Genomic DNA, 23,965 nt, shown 5'->3' on the forward strand with positions numbered 1-23,965 from the left:
ATTATTATTGGATTTGCAGTATGAAAATGAGTACTTCACACATATTTTAGGAAAAAGGTTAGATTTTATTGCTGAACTCTTGTCACTAGCTGTTCTGAGTTTGATAACAGATCTGGCAAGAGATTGCTGGTTTTAAAGATAGTTTTAACTATTTGACGACTGAAATAGAATTTCAACAATACAATGCAAGTTAGTTTATTCCATAAACATAATAAACTGTAACATATTCTGTAACATTCTCCAATTCTAATTAGTAATAATCTTCAGATAATTCCAGTAAAAAGGTTTTGCAGATACTATATTGATGAGGACAAGATTACTCTAAAGGGAAACAAAGGACTGCAGATGCTGGAATCTAGATGAAAAACACAATGAAGCTGGAGTAACTCAGCAGGTCAAGCAGCATCTGATGACCGCCTGCTTTTCTCCACAGATGCTGCCTGGCCTGCTGAGTTCCTCCAGCATTATCGTGTTTTTCATTACTCTAAAAGGGACTTAATTTAAAGATATATCACCCACATTAATTATTGCAAATTCAAGCCCATGATGTCCTGCCTATTCACTGTTCTTTTCTTGACTCTTAGGGTACTCCGGTTTCCTCCCACATCCCAAAGACAACTGGGTTGGTAGGTTAATTGGCCACCGTAAATTGCCTCAGGTGTGTAAGTGAGTGGTAGAATCTGGGGAAGTCAAAGAGAAAGTGGGGAAAATAAAAAAAAAATGAGATTAATGTAGGATTAGTTTAAAATATATGGTTGATCGTTGGTGCAGACTCGCTGGGCCGAAGGACCTGTTTCTGTGCTGTATCTCTCCATGACACAGGGCTTATTTACTTGGTTTTTTTGCACTCCCAATACTAAAGGACCAATGTTTTAAAATGGGCACAGGCTTGTTCCTGAGACAATTAACCTCTGCAGAGAAGCAAGGAGAGGTGGCATTTGTTGGAAGTAGATGATCATCAGAGGGAATGTGGTTAGGGATAACAGGCCTGTTGATTACAGATGGCCTTTTGAAAAGATGTGGTTGGTAATCTAGCACTGATTGATTCAATCAAAAGAATAACTTGCTATGATTGGATAGCGACTGGAGGCAAGAGTCTCCAAGGCATATTATGGTCATGCTGGGCAAAGGATGATAGCTGATCATTCCTGGTTAAAAGACTATAACTGAACTTCTGCATTCTATGGAATTGTTGTACATCTCCATAATGTGTATAAAAATGCATGCTCTGTCCAATCAGAGAAAATGTGTGCGTGTCCCCACCTATAAGGCGATTGGATCCCTCCTCTTCCTGCAGGTGAAAGATCAATTGAACAAACATGCTTCTGTCTGACCTGAAAACGTACTCGTGTGTGTGATTCTTCTGCTCTGCGACAGCTGATGGAAGAAGGTGCAGCTCCAAAAACACTGACATCTTCAATGATAGTGGAGTGTTGAACTTAAACACAAGAAAATAGGAGCACCTGCCTTCAAGCCTGCCCCGCCATTTAACATGACCATGGCTTACTTGCCCCAGGCTTCAGCTCCTCGTGTGCCAGCTCCCCAGAGGAAATTCACAATTATCTTCAGCCACTACAAATAGCCAATCTCTGAGTCCTTGTGACATCCACGTTATCACAGAAGCCAGTCTTAAGCTAATTTAGTTGTGATATCAAGAAATAGGACACAGAAAACATCATGGCTCTCAAAAGCATGTTGGCTGTAATGTTCCAGAACTAGCCATGCTTAAAGCCAAGGTGCTCTGGTGGAGCTATAACACAGGTTATAGCTGACAATGTGTAATAATGCCCTCCACAATGCAAGACCAACCTCATTTGGCTTATTACTATCTCATCAGTCTACTTTCAAGCATCAGCACAGTGATGGAAGATATTATCATCAGTACTATCAAGTGACGCTTACCATCAATTACCTGCTCACTGACACTGAGTTTGGTTTTCGCTGGGACCCCTTGGCCTCCAATCATGATAAAAGTGCTGAGTTTCAGAGATGATTGTCCTTGTGAACAAGCAGCCCTGGTAAACCTGATCAAGAAAATCATGGGAAAACTCTCCACAGATGATGTAAAGGAAGATGGTTATGGTGGCTGGAAGTTAATCATCCCAGCACCAGGATATTACTGCAAGAGTTCCTCAGGCAGATTCCCAGGCCCAATCATCTTCAGTTGGTTTATTAATTTCCTCCCCTCCTTGATACAGTAAGGCTTGAGGATATTTGATGATTGCAGAATGTTCAATTCCATTTACAACTCCTTAGACTGTGCAGCAGCCCATGTCTGGATATAGCAAGGCCTGGACAACAATCAGGCATGCACAAATAAGTGGTATATAACTTTTGTGCCCCACAATGCCAGGCAATGATCATCTCCAACAAGAGAAGGGTTAACTGCTTCCCCTTGACATTTAATGGCATGATTGTTGCAAAGTTCTCCACCACTGGTATTTGGGGGCTTCATCATTGATGAAAGGTTAAGTGAACCAGCCACATACAGTAAATATCATGGTGAAAAGGCAGGTCAGAAGGTAGGCATCCTGCAGTGAGTGACTCCTTCCCTGACTCCCCAAAGTATTTCCACTACCTACAAGGCACAAGTCAGAACTATGATGGAATACCCTGAATTTTTCTGGATGAATGCATTTCCAACAACACCCAAGCTTGATGCCATCTAGGACAAAACATCTTATTTGATTGGCCCCCAATCCTCCAGCCTGAATATTTTACTCTCACCAGCAAGGAGTGCACACTGTCTAAAATATCACCTCTCAAACCTATGTGCTCTGCCATCCAGATGCTCAAGGACAGCTGGTGTATGAGAACACCATGCTGCAGGTTACCCTTCCTGTCACAGACTGTGCATCATCAATGGGTCAGCAGAACATTACCAGGAATAGGTTGCTGGGGCCATTTCTCATTATCTGCAAGTTGAACAACTGTACGCCCGTAGACCAATTCTCTGCTATTTATTTAAAGTTCCATGTTTGGTTTTTGGTGGAGACTTGATATAGTGAGTGCTCTATTGGGGAAGAACATCTTTTATACGTACAGCTTCTTTAATAGAGGGAAAAAGCTTCAATGAATTTCAGTGAAATTAATGGAAAAGTGAATGAAAAAGTAGTTGTTACTAAGAACAAAGAGATGGTTTTAAGGAGAGGGAGGGATTTTCTATGAGGGACTCCACAGTATGGACCCCAAGTAGGTGAAGCAAAGGTGGAGCAAAGATAGAGGAGAGATGCCTGATAGAGCTGAGTAAGATGAATGGAGAGTAGGGACATTGTAGGGCTGGAATTACTTGAGGGAAAGTTTGTATGACACCAGATGATCTTGTGCCTCCAGTCCATTTTATCTCCAGATCTCACAACTCAAGTAAATTGAATAATTCTCCCCTCTGACTTGTTATTGTATAAACAGACTGAAAGCAGATGCTGAATTCAAGGCTTAGTGGTTACCACTCCCAAGTGAGAAGGTTCTGGGTTCAAGACGAATTTCATATTCTTGAGCATAAAAATCTACCAAGTGGTATGATAGTTTTGTGATTAAATTACTGGACCAGTATCCAAAGGCCTTGATTATTTCTGGAGATCTGAGTTCATACCTCACCAATGGCAACCAGAAATTAAATTCAAATAAAAAATCTGGAACAAAGACCTTGTATCAGCAATGGTAACCTTGGAACCATATTGGATTGTTGCAAAATCCCATCTGGTTAATTAATGTCCTGTCAATCCTTCTTATGATCTTGTTTACCTCATCTGTCTAAATTCTACTGAGTATGTGTGCATCTTACTAAAGCTCTCATCATAGGACAAACCCTCTCATCCCAGGTATCTGCATTGCACTGACCGCTAGGCATGTACATCCTTCTTTAGGTATGAAAACCTAAACAGCTCATAGTACTCCACAAGTTCTCACCAAAATGCTGTTCAATTTCAACAAGCCTTCTTACCTTTGTGCCCCAACCTTCTGTAATATGTTTACTTTATGAGTCACATGAAGCAGCACACATACGTCCCCCTCCATACACCAAGATTACCCAGTTTCTCAGCACTTAGAAGTATTATTTAAACATTCTTCCTTCTGAAATGAGTAACCTCGTATTTTCTACACTATATTCCATCTGCCACCTTCCTGACTACTCGCTTAAATTACGTTCTTAATATGGTCCCCAAAGCTCACTTGCCCACCCAGCTTTCTATCATCAGCAAATTTTGTCAAATTATGATTCAATTTTTCATGTAAAGCCTCTTATACAAATAGTGAACCATGTGACATCCCAGTTGTATCTCCTGCCAACCTATAAATGACCTCTTTATTCCCAGTTTGTTTTCAAAATGATGAAATTCTCTATGCAACACAGTGGGAGAACCTTCACCAGAGGGACTGCAGTGGTTCAAGAAGTTAGATCACCATCATTTTCTCAAGGGAAATTAAGAATAGGGAATAAATGCTGGCCTTGTCCATATCTTGTAAATGATTAAGTTAAAAAATGGGTATGTGTAAAACACATAAATGTACAATTACCCCTGATGGCTGTAAACATACAGTAAATGACACATCCTGAAGCTAACAAAGAGCTCAAACAATTCTTATCCATATCTGGACTATTTTCCATAGCCATCTAGAAAAAAGATATTTTCTTGACTCAATTGATATAATACAAAATCTACAAAGCATAGCTGCACATTTTTTTGGTTTATCTGGATGGAATTTCTTCAAAAGGATTTCTTTCAGACCTACTTCCAGAACTCTCCATGAGGATTCAGTTTCTTAACAATATTTTTCCCCTGTAACCAAATCACTGACCACTTCCATCCTTTATATTTTGAGCGTACTTACGTCTCATGAGTTCCAAAGAAGAAAATAGGATATTTATTTGCTGGTGGTTTCACAGCTCCCTCTGGGAGCTCATCGATCTGTTAAAAAAGAGAAGAGTATTTAAGTAAGATTATTATCACGAAAGGAAGCTTCAGTAGATGATGTAGGATCTTCAACATTGCACTCTTTTGCGGTATCAAACAGGAACTAAAAGGCAAATCTATCCATAATTCCTTACAACACAGGAGGCCATTTGGCCCATCAAGTCTGTGCCCACTCACAGAGCAAACCCATTCCCTACTGATTTTCCCTGTAACCTATTCTTCCCACATTCCCATCAATTTTACTCCCCAGTTGAGCAGAGGATTTGGAAGGAGAGTCAATTAACCTACCAACCAATACAGCTTTGGGATGTGGGCAGAAACTGGAGCACCCGGAAGAAACTATGCAGCCACTGGGTGTCACAGTCACAGGGAGAACATGCAAACACCACACAGACAGCACTGGAGGTCAGGATTAAACCTGGGTCACCATGAGGAAGCAGCTCTATTACTTGTGGCACTGTGCCACCCCTTCCTGTTATTATTTTTTTAAAAATAATTAAACAAAAATAACTTAATTGTACCTCCTGTTGACAAGATCCTCAGAGCCAGGAACATGTCAATAGGAGGTCCAATTTAAGCTATTTTAAAAAATTTCCAAAATTTCTTATGTGCTTGAAGAAAGAGCTCCTACCTGCCAAGAGAGAGTACCTAGGCTCCCTTTCCTAATCCTCTGCCGAACGCCCTTTCCTTTCTTATCTGCTCAGGAGCTTCTTTTCCTAGGCTTCCAGCACTGGGTTTATCTACCTCCAGCCTCCACCTGGGATGTCGGCTCCCGAGTATCAGAGGTATTGTATTTTGGGTTGGGGTTTGAACTTGGTCTTTCTAGTTTGCCTTCAGCTAATGGGTTTGCCGAGCACTGGGAATTCAAAGACATGGCTGGTATTTACAGTCAACACAGCCACCAACTACCTGATAAATATTAAGTGAAAGTCTCAGCCAGGATTCATCAAATACCTCACTGAGAAATGGTAGAACAGAAAAGAAGCAGAAGCAGAAACACAAACAGGACTTGAGAAGACCAGTGTGGTCCCATCAGCTGGTGCTTGTATTTATAATATAATGCATCTCATGCTACCTCAGAGCTCTCTACAAATTTTTACTCCTGTTAATATTCAACTTCCTTCCAAACGTGTCCATTCAACATTATCCTGCATAAGTAATCAAACCAAAACTTGCTTCCCCCCCCCCACACTCCATTAAAGACCAAAATTTACTGTCATTCTCACATTTTCCAAAGGACACTAAAGTGCAGGTCACCACTCTGAACACCATCATATACACATACACGTATACACCATCAATCACTGAAAATCATCACATTATTTGCAATGTGTGCGATGCATCTTTTTAAATGTAAGTTTCCCAAACCAACTAAAATAATATCACTTCAAAACTATCAAGGAGAAATTTTTTGCTGCGGTTCAAATGGTCAAATGTAGTGCAATCTTATTCTGACTCACTGGATGTTAAACATATGGGACTGGGTAGAACACCGGTGTTTTAGTGCATCCAATATTACATTACTAACTACTGTTGAGAGTAATCCCAGGTAGGATATGAACCAGATTAATATCCTATCTCATCATCTTCCAAACTGAGACAAAGCAAATGAAAAGATAAAACAGGCCATTTTTTGGAAAAAACTCAAATTTAAATGTGGATATAGTCAATAATTTGACTACTATTCCTGATCTCCCAGTGAACAATTCCCTTTGTTTCCCAGTTCTATTAAGCAAAGGTGCCTTTTTCCAAAAGAAATTCTGAGGGATGGGATGGAGGAGGCAGTTGGACATGCGAGACATACCTCCTCCAAACATGACCCTTGCGCTCCTCCCCACAGCCCACACTGATTGCTTGATACAGTTCCACCAGCACTTTCTCAGCTCTGGAAGTTAGCACAACCCCAAGTGCTTACTTCTGTCTAGCAAACTGCCCCCCACCCCCACCATTCTTACTATTGGAACCTTATGAGTGCAGTCAAGTCTGCCAGCAATTAATATGGAAATAAAGTTGCAAAACATGAGTTTAAGCAAGTGGCAAGAATCACATTATAAAAGAAAATATAGTGTGAGACTTTATTTGATAAATTACCAATCCTGTGAACCTACGATCATTATGTATTACTGAATTAGATTCATATGCAAAGCAGTATTACATGCATACTCATTGGGTCTAATTTGCAAGCATAAAATATAAAAGCAGCATTGTAAAAAGAGTACTCAGTTACAACAGACTCCCAATTAACACTAAATGCAGGCAATTCCATGCAAGGCCATTCTCTCAATTTATCAAATCCATAGAATCCATGGTAATCTTACCATATGTGGTCTGTAAAACTACTCCTACGCTCAGATCATAATATTAAACCACATTTTAATGAGTACAGCAATTTAACAAAGACAAATTACCTTTTCAAACTGGTTTTCGTGTGAGATTTTCTTTTTTATAAATTAAATGGATTAAATTGTCTGAATAACCAAGCTTGAATATTGGTGGACTTAGGGGGGCTCAAGATCTTTTGGTCGGAATACTGTTAGACTCTATACTCCATTGTTGGGAGCTTCTTTAAGAGAAAGCTATGGGTTGGATCTAACTGGCTCAGTCACTCTGCTTGCTGTATTCCCACACCCCTATGTACCTTGGTTGGATGTGCAGACGCTATCATGAGACTGACTCCAAGAGAAAGATGTGAGCAACAAGGTCTATGTCAGCAGAGTGAAGCAGCGCTATCCAGAAACCCTTGACACCCAGCAAAATCCTATCCCCTGATTTGCCAGCTGTCAAAGTTCCAGGGGTAATTTTATAATTTTTAAAATAGCTCTGGCAAACAATAATTAAGTTTAAGTAAAACACCCAATAATTAATTTAAAACATTAAACTAAAGTGAAATAACTAATTAAATATGTACCTTTCCCTTTGCTTCTGAATCTGTGTTTGGTTCATCAAGTACTCATGGCCTCAACTGCTTCACTGATTAAATGCTAGTACTTTACCAGTGAGATCTAACTCATTCTGATATCTAACCATTATTATTAGAATGTGGCTCAATAGCTTTCAATCTATGGATACTGTTGCTGCCAAGCGTTCCAACTACACCATCACTTTGACCAGGCTGTATTGTTTATCTCCATTCTAAGGTCTATTTTCACGTCATTCACCAAAAGACAACAAGGCCAATCAGTTACAGAGAGAAGATACGAGGTCCATCTCTGTATCCTCCATGTAGGTGCTGATATGCTGGAGATTACCCTTTTTTTAAAAACTGTCTGATTTTAATTCCATAAAAGATCCATTTGCAGAAAGGAAGTGGTTCTTATCTGTTCATTGGTATTGGTATTGGTTTATTATTGTCACTTGTACTGAGGTACAGTGGAAAAACTTGTCTTGCATACCGATTGTACAGATCAATCCATTACACAGTGTAGTTACATTGAGTTAGTCTAGAGTGCATTGAGGTAGTACAGGTAAAAACACATAAGGCAGGGTGCAAACATCAAAAGCAGGTGGGAAGAGTAATTTGGGATAAGGAGGAACAGTCTTGGCCTTCAAAAAAAACAGAATCTTACATTTGAGGGAACGGTTCCCGCTGGTTCCTTTAAGGACTAGCAGAAAAGCTGCTTTATGTCTTGTACCAATGCCACAGAGCTCTTAAACGGCAACAACTTGAATTTACCTAGAACTTCTGATGTAATAAAATGTCCAAAGTCATTTCACAGGAGTTGTCAATGAGCCACAACAAAAACATTTGGATAAATAACCACAAACTTGTCCAAAAGAGCAGAGAAAAATTCAGCACCACAGAAATTTAAGGATCAAATTGCAGAACTTTGGACTTTGAAAGATGGAGGCACAACTGTCAATGCAGCTATAATGGAAATCAAGGATGCATAAGGGATCAGCATTAGGGGTATACAGGACATTACAGAGATAGAAAATGCCTTAATTGTTGCTCTTCCTTTATACCCTGTATTTAATTTAAATGGTTGAATAGTTGCTTGCAATTACAGGCTATATAAATTGGATTTAGAACTTAAAATGTTTTGGTACATAATAAGAACTGTGCAACATTGCTATCGGATCTGTGTGGACTGTCATATTGCAATCACTCCTGCAAACACCTCTGTCATTAACGACAATATTAACTGTCAACATAACATCACATTGCTCTTCAAGCTGCAGAATCACAAAACTGTTGTTACAGGAGGCTATTCAGCCTGCTGAGTCTGTGCTAGTTCCTGGTTAAGCAACCCTATCACTCGCTTTCTTCCCTTCATCATAGCCTGTCAAATTAATATCTCTCAAGCCACCATTCGCTATTGTGAATTCTGCAACCTACTCCACATTAGTGCTCAATTTCTGCACAGGATTATTGTAAAAACTCTACCACCCAGACAGTGGTAAAGGTCTGGTACTCATGGCCTGAAGGAGGTGAATAATCTGAAAGAAATTTTGGTGTCAGAGGAAATGAGGGGGGCACTAATAAATGAAGATGGGATGTGGTTGTTATATTACTGGTTACCTTAATAATCAAGAGAATCTGACTTCAGGCAGTTTCAGAATACAGAAATGCAAGGGTAACTGAGAAACAGCAACTTGTCAAAAAGCAAAAAATTGTACAAAAGCACAAGGGGTCGCAACAAAACAAATACGAAGGACCAAAGTCAAAAGAGAAAGCAGATGCTGGGATCTAGATCAATAACAGATCGAAGGAAGAGCTCAGAGGGTCAAGCAGCATCTGTGGAGGCAAAATGTGAGGGTCAACGTTCTGGGTCAAGACCCTGCATCAGGACTGAGAGGAATCGGGAAAGATTGCCAATACACGTCAGTACGCAGGGGTTGGGACCGAGACTGGTAGGTGATAGGCAGAACCAGATGCAGAGGGGATGATGGGTAGGTGGAACCAGATGGGGGGGAGGGGTATGGGACAGAGGCTGGTTGGTGATTGGTGGAGTCAGATGGGGAGGGGATGATGGGCAGATGGGAGCAGATGGGGGAGGGATGAGCAAAGGGAGATGAAAACTAGGTGGTCAGGCAATTCCTCTTCTGTGACATTTCTTTGTACCCCTCAGCTTTTCAATCTATCAAATATCTATCCATCTCCACTTTAAATATTTCTTCCACCACCCACTGGGACAGAGAATACCAAAGATTCATCACCCCCTACTCTGCATACCTCAGTTTTAACTTATCTTCCAGTTATGTCCCCTTGTTCATGACTCTCCCACTAGTGAAAACACCGCAGCATCTACCCTATCAACCTCCCTTAGGATCTTGTATGATTGAATAAGGTCACCCTTATTTTTCTAAACTCCAGGGAATATAGGCTCAAACTATTTAGTCTCTCTTAGCAAGACAACCTCCTCATCCCAAAAATTAGCCTGATGAATCTCCTCTGTATTGCTTCCAATATCTTTTTTTACGTAAGGGTTCCAAAGCTATATGCAGTATTCCAGGTGCAGCCTCACCAACACCTCGTACAAAAGCAACAGCATCTCCCTATTTTTAGCTTCAACCTCTTTGGAATGAATGCTGAAATGCTGTTTGCCTTCTTAGCAACTTGCTGGATCTGCCTGCTAGCTTTTTGTGATTCATGCACTAGAACACCTAGATCCCTCTGTACTTCACTCATTAGCAGTCTCTCTCCATTAGATAATAATATGCCTTTTGATTTCTCTTACCAAAATGCATGACCTCACAGTTCTCCACATTAAACTCCATTTGCCAGTCTTTTGCCCACTCATTCAATCTATATATATTCTGCTGCAGAACCACAGAATCTGTATCACATGATGCACTTCCACCTGTTTTCATATCATCAGCAAACTTGGAAACCTTAAATACAGTTCCTTCCTCCAGGTCACTAATGTAAATAGTGAACAATTACAGGCCAAGATAGTGGTATTCCACTAGTTACCTCCTTCCAGTCTGAAAAGGACCCATTTATTCCAACTCTCTGCTTTCTATGAGACATCCAGTTTTCAATTCATTATAACACACTTCCTCCAATAACATGGGGTTTTACTTTATGCTTTTTATTTTATTTAATTTAAACAGCCTCCTATGTGGTACCTTGTCAAATGCCTTTTGGAAATCTAAATACACCACATCTACAGGTTCTCCTGTCAACTTCCCCTGTTACATTCTCAAAGAATTCAAGCAAATTTGTCACATATTATGAATCTTTCATAAAACCATGTTAACTTGGTTTAATTATATTCAGCTTTACTAAATGATTAGCTATTTCCTCTGATTATTGACTCTAGCATCTTGCCAATAGTAGCTGTTAAACTAACTGGCCATTAGTTCCCTGCCTTCTGACTTCTTTTGAACAAGGCAGTTACAATGGCTGTTTGCCAATCTTCTGGTACTCTCCTGGAGTTTAGTGAGTCATGAAAATTTTGAATTATGATTCTAAATGTTTATCCATATCTTTTTAAAGGCACTGAATCTGTTTCCCCACTGGCAGTGGATTCTAGCCCCACTAACCTTTGGTCTAAAATTTGACCTGTGTCCATTGGTCCTTAAACCATTTGCTAATGGGAAAAGAGTTCTCTCTAAACGATCAAATCTCCTCTCAAACCTCCTTATTCCAAGAAGAACAAACTCAGCTTCTGTGTTTAGTTATACAGCTGAAATCCCTCTTCCATGGCACCATTTTAGTAAATCTTTCTTGTACCCTACAAGACCTTCACATCATTCCTGAAGAGTACTCATCAGCATTGGGACCATTACTCCAGTTAAAGCCTAATCAGTTTTTTGATATAAGTTCCAGCTTCTGTATCTTGTGTCCTTACTTATGAATTCCAGGACCCCATGTGTTTTACTCACCATTCTCTTAATGTGCCCTGCCACATTCAATGATTTCTGTACATGTACACCTGGCCCCTTCTAGTTCTCCAAACCCTTAAGAACTGTGCCATTGACCAAAATTGTCTCCCTTTTTGTTCTGTCAAGGTGTTTCACTTCACACTTCTCTGCATTAAATTTCACCATAACCTCATCTGCCCATTCACCAAGTCTATCCATCTTCCCCCAGTCTATTACTGTCCTCCTCGCTGCTTATCACACCATCAAGCTTAGTGCCAGCTGAAGATTTGGAAACTACCCTGCAGTGACTCTTGGTGAACACTACTCTCCTCCAATATGAAAACTAACCATTGACAACTACTCTGCTAACCCTCTAATTCCAGAGTTCTCTAATTTGCCATCCACTCTTATGTGTGGGGTTTTAATATTTTCGTAAAATTCATGTACGTGACATTGACTGAATTTCCTTCACCAACCTTCTCTATTATCTTATCATAATATTCTGCAATCTCTACTCCTGCCTCCCTTTGCAATGTAGGATGTATTGCATTGTGCTAAATAGTACCTATTTGTCATACGTCCTCCTTAACAATTTTCACCCCATTCATCATTTCTCCTTCTACTGGGATTCAACAGTATCCTCTTCCTTGGTGCAATATATTCAATGTATTTCAGCATGACCATATCTCTTGGCAGAAATCACCAGCCAGACCTACCCCTGCTCCACTACCTGCTTATTGTTTGCACATCTAGAAAAGGCCTTTGGCTTGCCTTTTATGTTAATTGCATTCTCTTCTCATACTCTTTCGTTGCTCTCTCTTACCTTTTGACTTCCTCTCTCAGCTTACTATAGCCACTCCTCAACTTATGAAAGGAATTTGCTCCTGGAAAAAGGCTGGGCAAAATGCGTCATGGGTGTTTAGAACATAGAGCAGTGCAGCACTGGACAGGCCATTCAGTGCACCATGTTGTGCCAATCTTGATGCCAATTTATACTAAATGTGCTCCTCCTGTGTATCATCCATATCCCTCCATCTCCTTCAATATTCATGTGTAAAAGCCTCTTAAACTCCACCAAACTGCCTGCTTCCACTACTATCCCTGGTAAATCTCAGTACAGAGTTTCCTATGTGTAGAAAGGGGCATGCTAAGATTGTTATAAGACTCTTGAATGGACCTCTTGTACAATAAAGATGAACTCTTGATCTCTCAATCTACCTTATCATGGCCCTTGCACCTTATTTCTCTACCTGCACTGCACTTTCTCTGTAACTGTAACACTATATTCTGCATTGTTATGGTTTTTCCTTTTTTACTACTTTGATGTACATACGTATGGAATGATCTGCCTGGATGGCATGCAAACAAAAGTTTTCACTGTATCTCAGTACATGTGATAATAATAAACTGATTATCAATTACCAAAACATACCCTAGGGAGTCAACAGTGTTACAGCAAAAATTTGTAAATGGCTCATTCATAAACTGAGGAATACTTGTATATTCAGCTTGGTTCTCACAGGAATGATTCATCTATTGTCAAGAAATTCTGTGCTTCAAACAAATCTAGTTGCCAAATTAGGTAAAGGTATAGCCATTTAATTAGTAATATAAAATGATTGTTTTATATAAAATTAAGGGCAGAACATATGACTTTAAGAATAGGAGTGGGTAACATTAATGTATTTTGGTCAAATTACACCCTATGTCATGATCCCTCCCTCCAATTTTATCACAACAACTAACATTCTTGAGTTACCATATACAACCCCAGGAGAGAAATAGTGTTGGGAAATTAAAAATGTTGTTTACAGTACACACTTTCAACTTGTCACTCCTAGTTGTGCCAACCTTTGGTCATGGTTCGTGACAACATTTACTGATGTAAATTTTTATGTTAACTATTCCCTTTCAGTTTAGAATATCAATGATTGTCCTGGCCACTGGATGGTAGTGTAGGAAAATTTTTTTGAAGCTTCTAAGTACCCTGCCAACTTGCATATATACTTATATCATCATCAGTTGGCAGTGAGCACTGGCACAGGCAACATTATAGAGAAAAATAAACTTCTGCTTCTCGAGATTTAGAGAAAAAGAGGATTAACTTGGCCTTGGGTTTTATAGATGTTGATGGCTGAGACATAAATGCAATACATTTTGCCTTTTCTGAAGATTTCCACCACCTGTGCTTTCTCTGCACAGAGACATAGAGCTATACAGCATGGAAACAGACCCTTCAGCCCAACTCATCTATGCGGACCCAAGTTGCCTAACTGAAGTAGTCCAATTTGCCTATTTGGCCCATATGCATCTAAACCTTTCCTATCCACGTAACTATCCAAATGCCTTTCAAATGTTGTAATTGTACCCGCCTCCCTTGGACTGAAGCTAAAGTAGATGACATCTCCTCAACTTGAATATGGATTGTCTGCCTAATGAACAATGAAAAGCAAACTGTGTGTGCATGTTGTAGAGATCACCAGAGGCAGCTGGAATGATCATGATTATGGAGCAGACTCGATGGGCCGAATGGCCTACTTCTGCTCCTGTGTCTTGTCTTGTGATCTTGCAAACTGAGAATGACTGTGACCCTGATCTCCACAAGCAAAGCAGTCTAGTCAACTGTGTGAGCCTGTATTTGAAGTTGCAAGGGGTGAGGACACTGATTACCACTTGAGTGTTGGCCTGTTAAATGGCATGGTTTCAGGAGAAATAAGATCAGGAAAACCTGGTCATTCTGTGAGTAAAAAAGAACTGTTGTTTTTCAAACAAATTACACTGAAAAAGTCACACTACAGATTGATTTTGTATCTAGCATTACTGTTGACACCATCTGGCAGAATTTAACACTGGAGAAGAAAAAATACAAAAATCAGCAGTCAAATTTCACGTGGGGCACTTTGACACCCAGAAATGAACCCTCTGCTCCAGGTTAAGACAATTTTCAACTGCACAATGCCATTTTTTGCGGGGATTGCACAAAGGAATTTTTTTGTCCGCTGTCTCTTCAACTAATTTTCCACTAAGTAAGTTTGCATCCTTTTGTTTCCTGTGTAACAAGCTTTTCCAAGTATTGCCTTGTAGTTTGGTCTGAAGGTGGGAAGTTTAAGCAAAAGGAAATATATGATGAACGTTTTAAAAAAAATGTCTTAAAAACTTTAATGCCCAGAAATTGGACCAGGTACATCTATTCTTGATCCACTTTTGATCTCTTCACAATGTCAGATGCACTTGAATTGACACCACTTTGCTTGCATCACATCTTTCACTCCTGATTATTGTTGGTATATTAAGCCTTTTTTCTGTTTAGTGCTAACTCCAATTTGGGTCATCTACAAATAATTGTGAAATTGGTCAAAAAGATGCTTCAAGCAGTGCCTGGATGGTTCACACCTGGGTATGCAAACAAAAACAGTATTTGTGCATTTTACAAGGAGAGCTGCGTAGAATCATCACAATTGCAACAACATTGCTGAGCTGTATGCAGGGAAGGGCATCAAACCATAAAGGACCCAGGTGGCAGCCACAGACAAGCTGCATAAAAGGCTACCATACGAGGGAAATTGCAGGGATGGGGAGTGATGGAAACTGTGTGGGGGTGGGATGGGGAGGGAATGTGTCTGTTTGGGGGGGGGGGATGGAGGCAAAGTGGTCTTTTGTGCACGTGGACCACCCCATGCAATGAACTGCCCTGATGAAGTCCTGTGCCCAGTGCTGTGGGTTCAGGATAATCAGTAAGGCAGAGATCACAGTATATGGTACTGGGATGCACAAAATAAAAAGGGTGATATCAATGACCAGGCAAAGAAAATGATTGTAAAAATACTTTGACCATTGGAATGCATCAAATGTTGTGATCAAGGCAATGAAGTCAGAACAGAGAGCCTTTAATTTGCTGCAAGGTGATCACACTGCAATGGTCCTCCTTGTTTATTTGTGCCAATTTTAATCGAAGTCAGAGCTCCATTTCCAGTCAGAAGAAGGTTAAATGTGCAATCCCCATGAGGAGTTGTCACTTCATGCATGTCTGTCACTGGATAGAAGTCAGTCATGCTAGTGTGCATTGCAACTGGAAGTACTTGATCCAATTTCACAAAGGCCACAATTCCATCCAGAAATAATGGCTGACTCAATCTATTCTGGACAAAATAGATTTTTGCATCATTTTTGCTTTAAAAGTTGAGTGCTGACTGATCCACCTTTTAGGTTGCATTATCAATTATTAGCCTACAATTCTGCAATAACTTCCAAGTAGAATTTCAATCCTTTGTTGAAAGTTGCAACAGATATTATTTTTATTTTCCTGTTGATCATATCAGGGTGCTGTCCTTTCAATATCTTTTATATGCTATTCAAAACTGGCCAGTGTGACATTTAGCAAAAACAAATGCATCTGCACAACTGCACTGCACTGTTCTGGATTCTGTTTATTCATCCATAAAGCTTGAGGAAAAATATCCTTAAGAATTAATTCAACTCAGTGAAGATACAAACAAGCAGAGGTGCCTGACATCATTCTCAGTGGCCCTTCCAAGAATCATGACAGCAGACCTGCTGTGTGTTTTTTAAACAGCAGATTTACTGAAATTACCTACAGCAAGCAGGAGGGATGTTTAAAGGTAGTGTGCAATAAAATATATTATGTCATGTTCCCTCATGTATGGTATCAATGATGTGAAAGAACCAATAAAACATCTGGATCCCTTTATATCTATAGGAGAGAAGAAATTTCTCATGTTACATAAAATTCTGATAATCTACTAGCCAACTGTTTGGAAATCCCAATGTTCCGAAATGTGGCCTACTGCATGCTGGTTCTGTGCTTCTTTTCAACTCACCAAAGCCCAGCTTCCTGCACTTCCTCTAAACTCACCTGGCTGTTTCCAACACTTGTTTTAAACACACCGGGACACATTTCTCATGCTCCATTTAAACTCAATGGTTGCTGTTTCGAGCCTCCCTTTAAACTCACCAGGGCACCATTTCCTAAGCTCCCTTTAGACTCAGCAGGCCCTGTTTCCCGCATGCCATTTAAACTCACTGAGCCCTGGTTCCTGCCCTCACTTCAAACTCACTGAGACCTCATTTCCCATGCTCCCTTTAAACACTCTGGGGACCTGTTTCCTGCACTCCTTTAAGCTCATCTGTCCCACTTCCAGTGCTCCCTTTAAACTCACTAGCTTCCTTTAAACTTATCAGGTTCACTGGAAGATCTATCATGCTGCAGTGTAACATCTAAAAAAGTCAATAAGAAGTGTGCTGGAGTATTAATAGAATATCATCCAATAGTCCGGAAAATCTGCCAGTCTGACAAGAAAGTCCTGAGGATGCCAGATTATTGGATTTTTACTGTATATTTTCCAATAACATAGGAGGCGGCTCATCGAATCTTTGCTGGCTCCCAGAGCATTCCCATTAATCCCACTCCGTCATTTATTTCCCTTTTGCATATTCCCTTCGACATGCTCATCAAATCCCCAATCCTACCCTCACTTGAGTCAATTTACAATGGCCATTTAACCTACCAGTACATCTTTGGGAGATGGGAGGAAACCTGAGCACAATCCATGCAGTCACAGGGAGAACATGCAAACTTGACACAATCACCACTGGAGCCCAGCACACAGATGCAATCACAAGGAAGGTGAGCCAGAGTCGTTACTTTCTTCGAAGGTTAAGGAGGTTTGCATGACAATGAACACTATAACCAACAGTACATCTGTATAAGTTGGAAGCATCTTGATTGGTTGCATCATGGTCTGATACGGTAATTCAAATGTGCAGGAATGTAAGAAGCTGCACAGAGTAATGAACTCAGCCCAATACATCACTGGCACATCCCTTCCCACCATCGGAAGTATCTACATGAGACGCTGCCTCAAGAAGGCAATATCCATCATCAATGATCCCCACTATCCAGGCCATACCACCTTCTCGCAGCTACCATCGGACAGGAGGTAGAGAAGCCTGAAGTCCCACACCACTAGGTTCAAGAACAGCTACTTCCCTTCAACCATCAGGTTCTTGAACCAACCTGCACAACCCTAATCACTACCTCAGTATAGCAATGCTATGACCACATTGTACTACAATGGACACTAATTGGGTTCCCTCAGTGTCAGCAAAACAAAAGAGCTGGTCATTGACTTCAGGAAGGGGGGCAGTGCACATGCTCCTGTTTACATCAACGGTGCTGAGGTCGAGAGGGCTGAGAGCTTCAAGTTGCTAGGAGTGAACATCACCAATAGCCTGTCCTGGTCAACCATGTAGACGTCATGTCCAAGAAAGCTCACCATCGCCTCTACTTCCTCAGGAGGCTGAAGAAATTTGGCATGTCTCCATTGACCCTTACCATTTTTTATTGATGCACCACAGAAAGCATCCTATCTGGATGCATCAAGGCTTGGTATGGCAACTGCTCTGCCTGTGACCGCAAGAAACTGCAGAGAGTTATGGCCACAGCTCAGCATATCATGGAAACCAGCCTCCCCTCCATGGACTCTGTCTATACTTCTCGTTGCCTTGGTAAAGCAGCCAGCATAATCAAAGATCCCATCCTCGCTGAACATTCTCTCTTCTCCCCTCTCCCATCGGGCAGAAGATAAAAAAGCCTGAAAGCACGTACCACCAGGCTCAAGGACAGCTTCTATCCCACTGTTATAAGACTATTGAATAGTTCCCTAGTACAAAAAGGTGGACTCTTGACCTCACAATCTACCTTATGATTTTGTACCTTATTGTCTACCTCCACTGCACTCTCTCTGTAGCTGTTACACTTTATTGTTATTGTTTTACCTTGTTCTACCTCAATGCACTGTGTAATGAATTGATCTGTATGAACGGTATGCAAGACAAGTTTTTCACTGTACCTTGGTACATGTGACAATAATAAACCAATTCCAATTCTTTCTTGTATAATTTTGTATAATTTATATTTGGTTTATGTTTTTCCTGTAAATGTGTCTCTGATGCTATGTGCCTGTGATGCTGCTGCAAGTAAGTTTTTCATTGCACTTGTGAATACATGTACTTGTGCATATGACAATAAACTCGATTTTGACTGGAGGTTGGGATTGAACCCAGGTCATTGGAGCTGTACAGTAGAAATGAAAGGCAGCGGGGATACATCTAGACTTTCCAATAGTGAAAAATGGGCAATGGCAAGTTGGCAACATGTCTTAAATATATTTTGATTTAGACTAACAACAAGTCAAGGGAACAGGAATTGTTGATTAATCTAAGTTGCACCTCCAATCAACAGGTCATAACTGAAATTTCAAAATAATCTGGAGAGAAATATCGTTAATGCTTCAGGTCAATCAATAGATTTCCAATACCTGTGATATTTTGCTTTAAAACAGTGGTAGATGTGTGACCTCCATAAACTAGCTTCCACCATTATAGCATTTGGTTAGCACGTTGGTTATCAAAAATCTATTAACATTTGACCAAACATCAATTGTTGTTTGTGGAGTGTTCCAAATAACTACCATCTACCATCCTCTGTCTAAAGCAGTGCTTTTTAACTCCACTCCTGAAATGTCTGTCTTTAATTCTTAAACTGTACCTCCTAAACTGAACCACCCACACCTAGCATTTATAGTTTAAAAAAATATAGAAGATAGGAGCAGGAGAAGACAATTCAGCCCTTTAATTCTACTCTCTGTCCTGCTGCCCAATCATGGCTGATTCTCAATCTCAACATCATATCACACTCATTCCCTTTTATGTCTTTTGTGACTACATTCTATCCACCTCGTTCTTGAATATGTTCATTCTCCATGGCCTCTGTGGAACAGAATTCTACACAAAGGCTGGTAGATATTTGGAACTCTCTGCAAATGGCCATTGATGTTTGGTCAATTGTTAATTTTAAGTCTGAGGTTGATAGATTTTTGATAACCAAATGTTCTAAGCCATAATGGTAGAAGGCTGGTTTATGGAGGTCACATATCTAACATAATTCTAAAGCAAAACACTGTAGATACTGGAAATCTGTTGATTGAGTCCATACCCTGAGACTATGACCCATGATTCCAGAGACTCCACCAAGAGGAACGTCATACATTTCAATGAGATTGCCTCTCATTCTTCTAAGCTGTAGTGAATGCTAACTTGGTTTACCCAATCTCTCCTCATATGACAGTTCTGCCATCTCAGGAATCAGTTTGGTGAACCTTGTTACACTCCCTCTATGGCAAGTATATCCTTTCTTAGGTAAAGAAACCAAAACTGCACACAGTTCTCCACGTGTGGTATCACCATCTATCTGATCAATTCCCCTTCCTATCTCGAAAACTTCAATCATTTAACCCTTTAACCATCTAAGGTCCAGGGAATATAATTCTTGATTCTCTCCTTGTCATTTAACCTTTGGAGTTTTGAGGCACTCAATCCAAGGCCAATAAGATGCGGTGGCCAGAAGTGCTTCAAGATTCCAGGTATGGTCCAACTGGGGCTTTGTACAGCCCTGTGTATTTGCATCTATTAGGTGTAAAGGCCAGCATTCCATTAACTTTTTGATCACTTTTTGTATTTGTGCATGACATTTTACTGAACAATGTGCATGAACCCCTATTTTTTTTTCTAGCTTTTCACCATTTTGTATCACTTACCTATGCCATGTACCACAATTTTGCCCATTTGCTCAAACTGTCAATATCTCTACATAGTTTAATCTATGCTACTTACAATGTAACTTACTTTTATGTCATTGGTAAACCTGCATAAGTGGCTTTCTGTCTTAAGTCATTTATAAAAATATCGACCAGCTTCAGTCCCAATATGTGTTGAGACCCACCAGTCACATCCTGCCAATTTGACCCCTTTCCCTACTCTCCACTGTTGGCTGTTCTGCCATTTTCTTAACCAGATCAATAGAAGGTCTTCAATTCCATGAGTTACAACTTTAGCTAATGTTGTCTTATAATGGTGGTGGTGGGGATGGCATTCTTCTGAAAGTCAATTTAAATAACACAAAGGGACGTTCCTCTGTCCACTAATTTAGTCACCCTTCAATATACAGGTCATCCCCAGGTAATGGACACGTTCCGTTTTTACAGATAACCAGAAGCTGATTTTGTCCATGTCAGAAAATACACTAAAATCACTCGATATGGTAATCATACCTCCACAGTATTATAATGAATGGCATCAAAAACACGCAAGAATGATTTGAAAGAACAATTTCTAAAAGTGGAGAGAGTTCTGATGTTGATAAAAATGAATATATGCACAAATGTCAGACTTTTGAATTTAATAATACTTTGGGAGCTCATTCATATGTATGGGTGTCCATAAGTTGGGTGTTCGTAAGCTAGGGACGGCCTGCATTCAACAAGGTTTTTCTGCCCTGAAGTAGCCTTTACTAATCTATACCAGGTCTCTCATTACTGAGGATTGCCAATGTGTTCAGTCACCCAATCTGTAATTGTAGACCTTACCATACTGACACCAAATGTCAGTCCAACTGGCTTACAGTCACCAGCTTCGTACCCTCACATTTTCTTATATAGCAGAGCAATAAGCACGATTTTCCCTTCTTTGGAGATAGTTCCCGAATCAAGAGACCTTTGAGAAATTATATTTAGAAAAACCACATGTCCTTATCTACTTCCTTCACACCCTGAAGTGGAAACGCTCTTGTCTAGGGATTTGTCAGTCTTGGTGCCATTGTTTCCTTATTACTGTTATTTTGTTTAATTAATTACAGTGGGTTACTGCCCCTGGTTCCATACTAGTTTTTTTGTAATGTTGGAGTACCATCCTCTTCCTCTACTGTAAATATTGATACTAAATAATTTTTTAATCTGCCTGCCATTCATAAAAATTTCATTTACAATATGACCACGTTGTTCATGACAATCCTTCTTCTTCACATAATTGTTAAGATTCGCTTACATTCATTTTAATTTCCCTTGCAAGCTTCATTTCATGCTATTTTGATGAAGTTCTTTCTATCCATTTCATCATCTCCTGTCACGCCGCATCTCTCCCAGACACTAGGATCTTCACTGGTCTTTGTTTTTTTTTAAAATATGCTGACAACAGATGTTAGATACTTTGTGTTGTTCCTTTCCTCTATAGTCATCTAAGGCTCCAAGTTTTATTTTGGCTCCTAGAGCTACTATATACTGCCCTATTGTGGCTTTACAAATTAGCACATTAGGCTAGTTTACAATGGATGATGCCCGACTCAAAGCACTGAAGTCAGCTTTGCACAAATCTAAAATCATAGAAGCTGTACCGTGCTTCTCCTTTCAAACACTACATTGAACTCTGATCATATTATGATGGCTTTTAGATAAACATCCATGCTAAGTGGCAATGCATCATCAGGGTTTTAACTTGTGACGTTCAATACTCGGCACAAAATCGAATATGACTTGCTCCTTACTAGTGCTGGGACATTTTGTTACAGAAAACACTCCAGAGATTTACTACTTTTCAAGGCAAGAGCCCATTTGTTAATGCCATTATATATGAAAGCTAAAATCATGCGTGTTTTGCTGCATTCTTACCTATTTCTGTCTCTGCACAATCTTCCACTTTCAGAATTGCTGGGAACAAAATACACAGTTCCCATGAGAGTTGAATCCTTTTCCATTGCTTAAAGCTCCCCTGGTTGCTCACCTCTCATTATCCCATTCAATGATGTGACTTTATCCTTAATTACCAAGGCTACTTTTCTCCCTCTACCCATTTACTTGTATTTATCGAGAGCCTTTAATCTGGTAAAAATATCCCAAGGCATTCTGCAAGAGAAAAATCACCAGGACTGAGCTACAAAAAGAGATGACGTAAAGCTTGTTCAAAGAAGCAAGTTTAAAGGGAATCCTAAAAGAGGGAGAGAGGTCGAGGCAGAAGGGAGACAATTCCAGAGATCAGTGCCTAGGTAGGAAAACACTAATTGCAAGTGGATGTTGGGATGTGCATTCACGAGAATTGAAGAATGTAGAACCCTCAGAGGGTTGAGGGATTGAGGAGGTTGCAGGGAAAGGAAAGCTCACAGTCACAATGCCAAATAAATACAAGGACGAGCAGTGCCTGACCAAAAGCCAATGCAGGTCTGCAAACAAAGGTGGTGGGTAAATGGGACTTGACAGCAAAGATTCAGGAAAGCTGAAGTTTATGGATGGTGGAAGGTGCAAGGCTGGCTGGCAGTGCATAGGTTGTGTCCGTTTACATCTGGAAGTGTTAAAAACATGGTTTTCAACAACAGATAACCAAGGCATTGACGGAAATAGGCAGCATTACTGAAATAGAAGTATGCAGTCTTGTTGATAGGCAAGCATCAGCGTTAGAGGCTTAGCTCAAAGTCAAAGTGGACACTGGCACTGAGACAGCCTGCTTGAGTCTCAGACAGTTGCCATAGACACCAATGGAGTCTGGGAAGAGGGAGCTCAGTTTGTGGTGGGGTCCAAAGAAAGGCAATCACACAGAGTCAGCATAAAATAAATTTATGGTAGGGAAGGAAGCAAAACATGTCTTTGATCATTTTCTTATTATCAGGCCAAAAGCTCTACACATTTGCCTCTGACATCAACAAGCTGTGGGTATCCACATAATTTCAATCATCAATCTGTTAACAGGTGAGCTTGTACACACTTTCTGAAAGCTTTTATTATGAGAGGATTTGAACACTGGAGTAAGGAAGGCTTGTGCAATTATGTGAGGCCTCAGTGAGACAGCACCTGGAAGATTGCTAAGTTATAGTCTCCTTATCTAAGAAAACATGTACTTGCCATAGAAGAAGTGCAGGGAAGATTCACTAGATTGGTTCCAGGGATGATGGATGTGACATTTGTGGGAAGATTGAGTAGGCTGGGACTGTATAGAGTTCAGAAGAATAAGACGAGATCTCATTAACACATATAAAATTCATCAAGGACTCGACAAGCTGGATCCAGAAAGAATGCTTCCTCTGCCTGAGAAGTCTAGGACTAGGGGGGGGCAGAGTTTCAGAAAAGGGGATAGGTTGTTTAGGACTGAGATAAGGAGAAACTTCTTCACTCAGAGGGTGGTGAACCGGTTGAGTTCTTGATCCCAGAGGCCCATGGAAGCTCAATCGCTGCATTCATTGAAAACAATAATCAACAGATTTCTGGATATTAAAGAAATCGAGGGATATAGAGACAGTAATGGAAAATTATGCTGAGGCAGAAGATCAGCCATGAACTTGATGAATGGCACAGCGTGCTCAAGGGGCTGGCTGGCCTAATCCTACTCCTATTTTTTATGGT

The 23,965-nt window shown here is 40.3% G+C and overlaps 1 protein-coding gene across 1 annotated transcript in view; it reads right to left on the minus strand.

Moving 5' to 3' along the window:
- LOC127584105 (hepatoma-derived growth factor-related protein 3-like) overlaps positions 1 to 23,965 on the minus strand; it is a 104,315-nt gene that overhangs the window by 38,726 nt on the left and 41,624 nt on the right. Inside the window, exon 2 of the mRNA XM_052040675.1 lies at positions 4,834 to 4,910. Within this exon, the coding sequence (XP_051896635.1) occupies positions 4,834 to 4,910 (77 nt within the window). The remainder of the gene's footprint in view (positions 1 to 4,833; positions 4,911 to 23,965) is intronic.

The sequence above is a fragment of the Pristis pectinata genome, chromosome 28 (genome assembly GCF_009764475.1).
Source record: "Pristis pectinata isolate sPriPec2 chromosome 28, sPriPec2.1.pri, whole genome shotgun sequence".
NCBI classification, from domain to species: Eukaryota; Metazoa; Chordata; class Chondrichthyes; order Rhinopristiformes; family Pristidae; genus Pristis; species Pristis pectinata.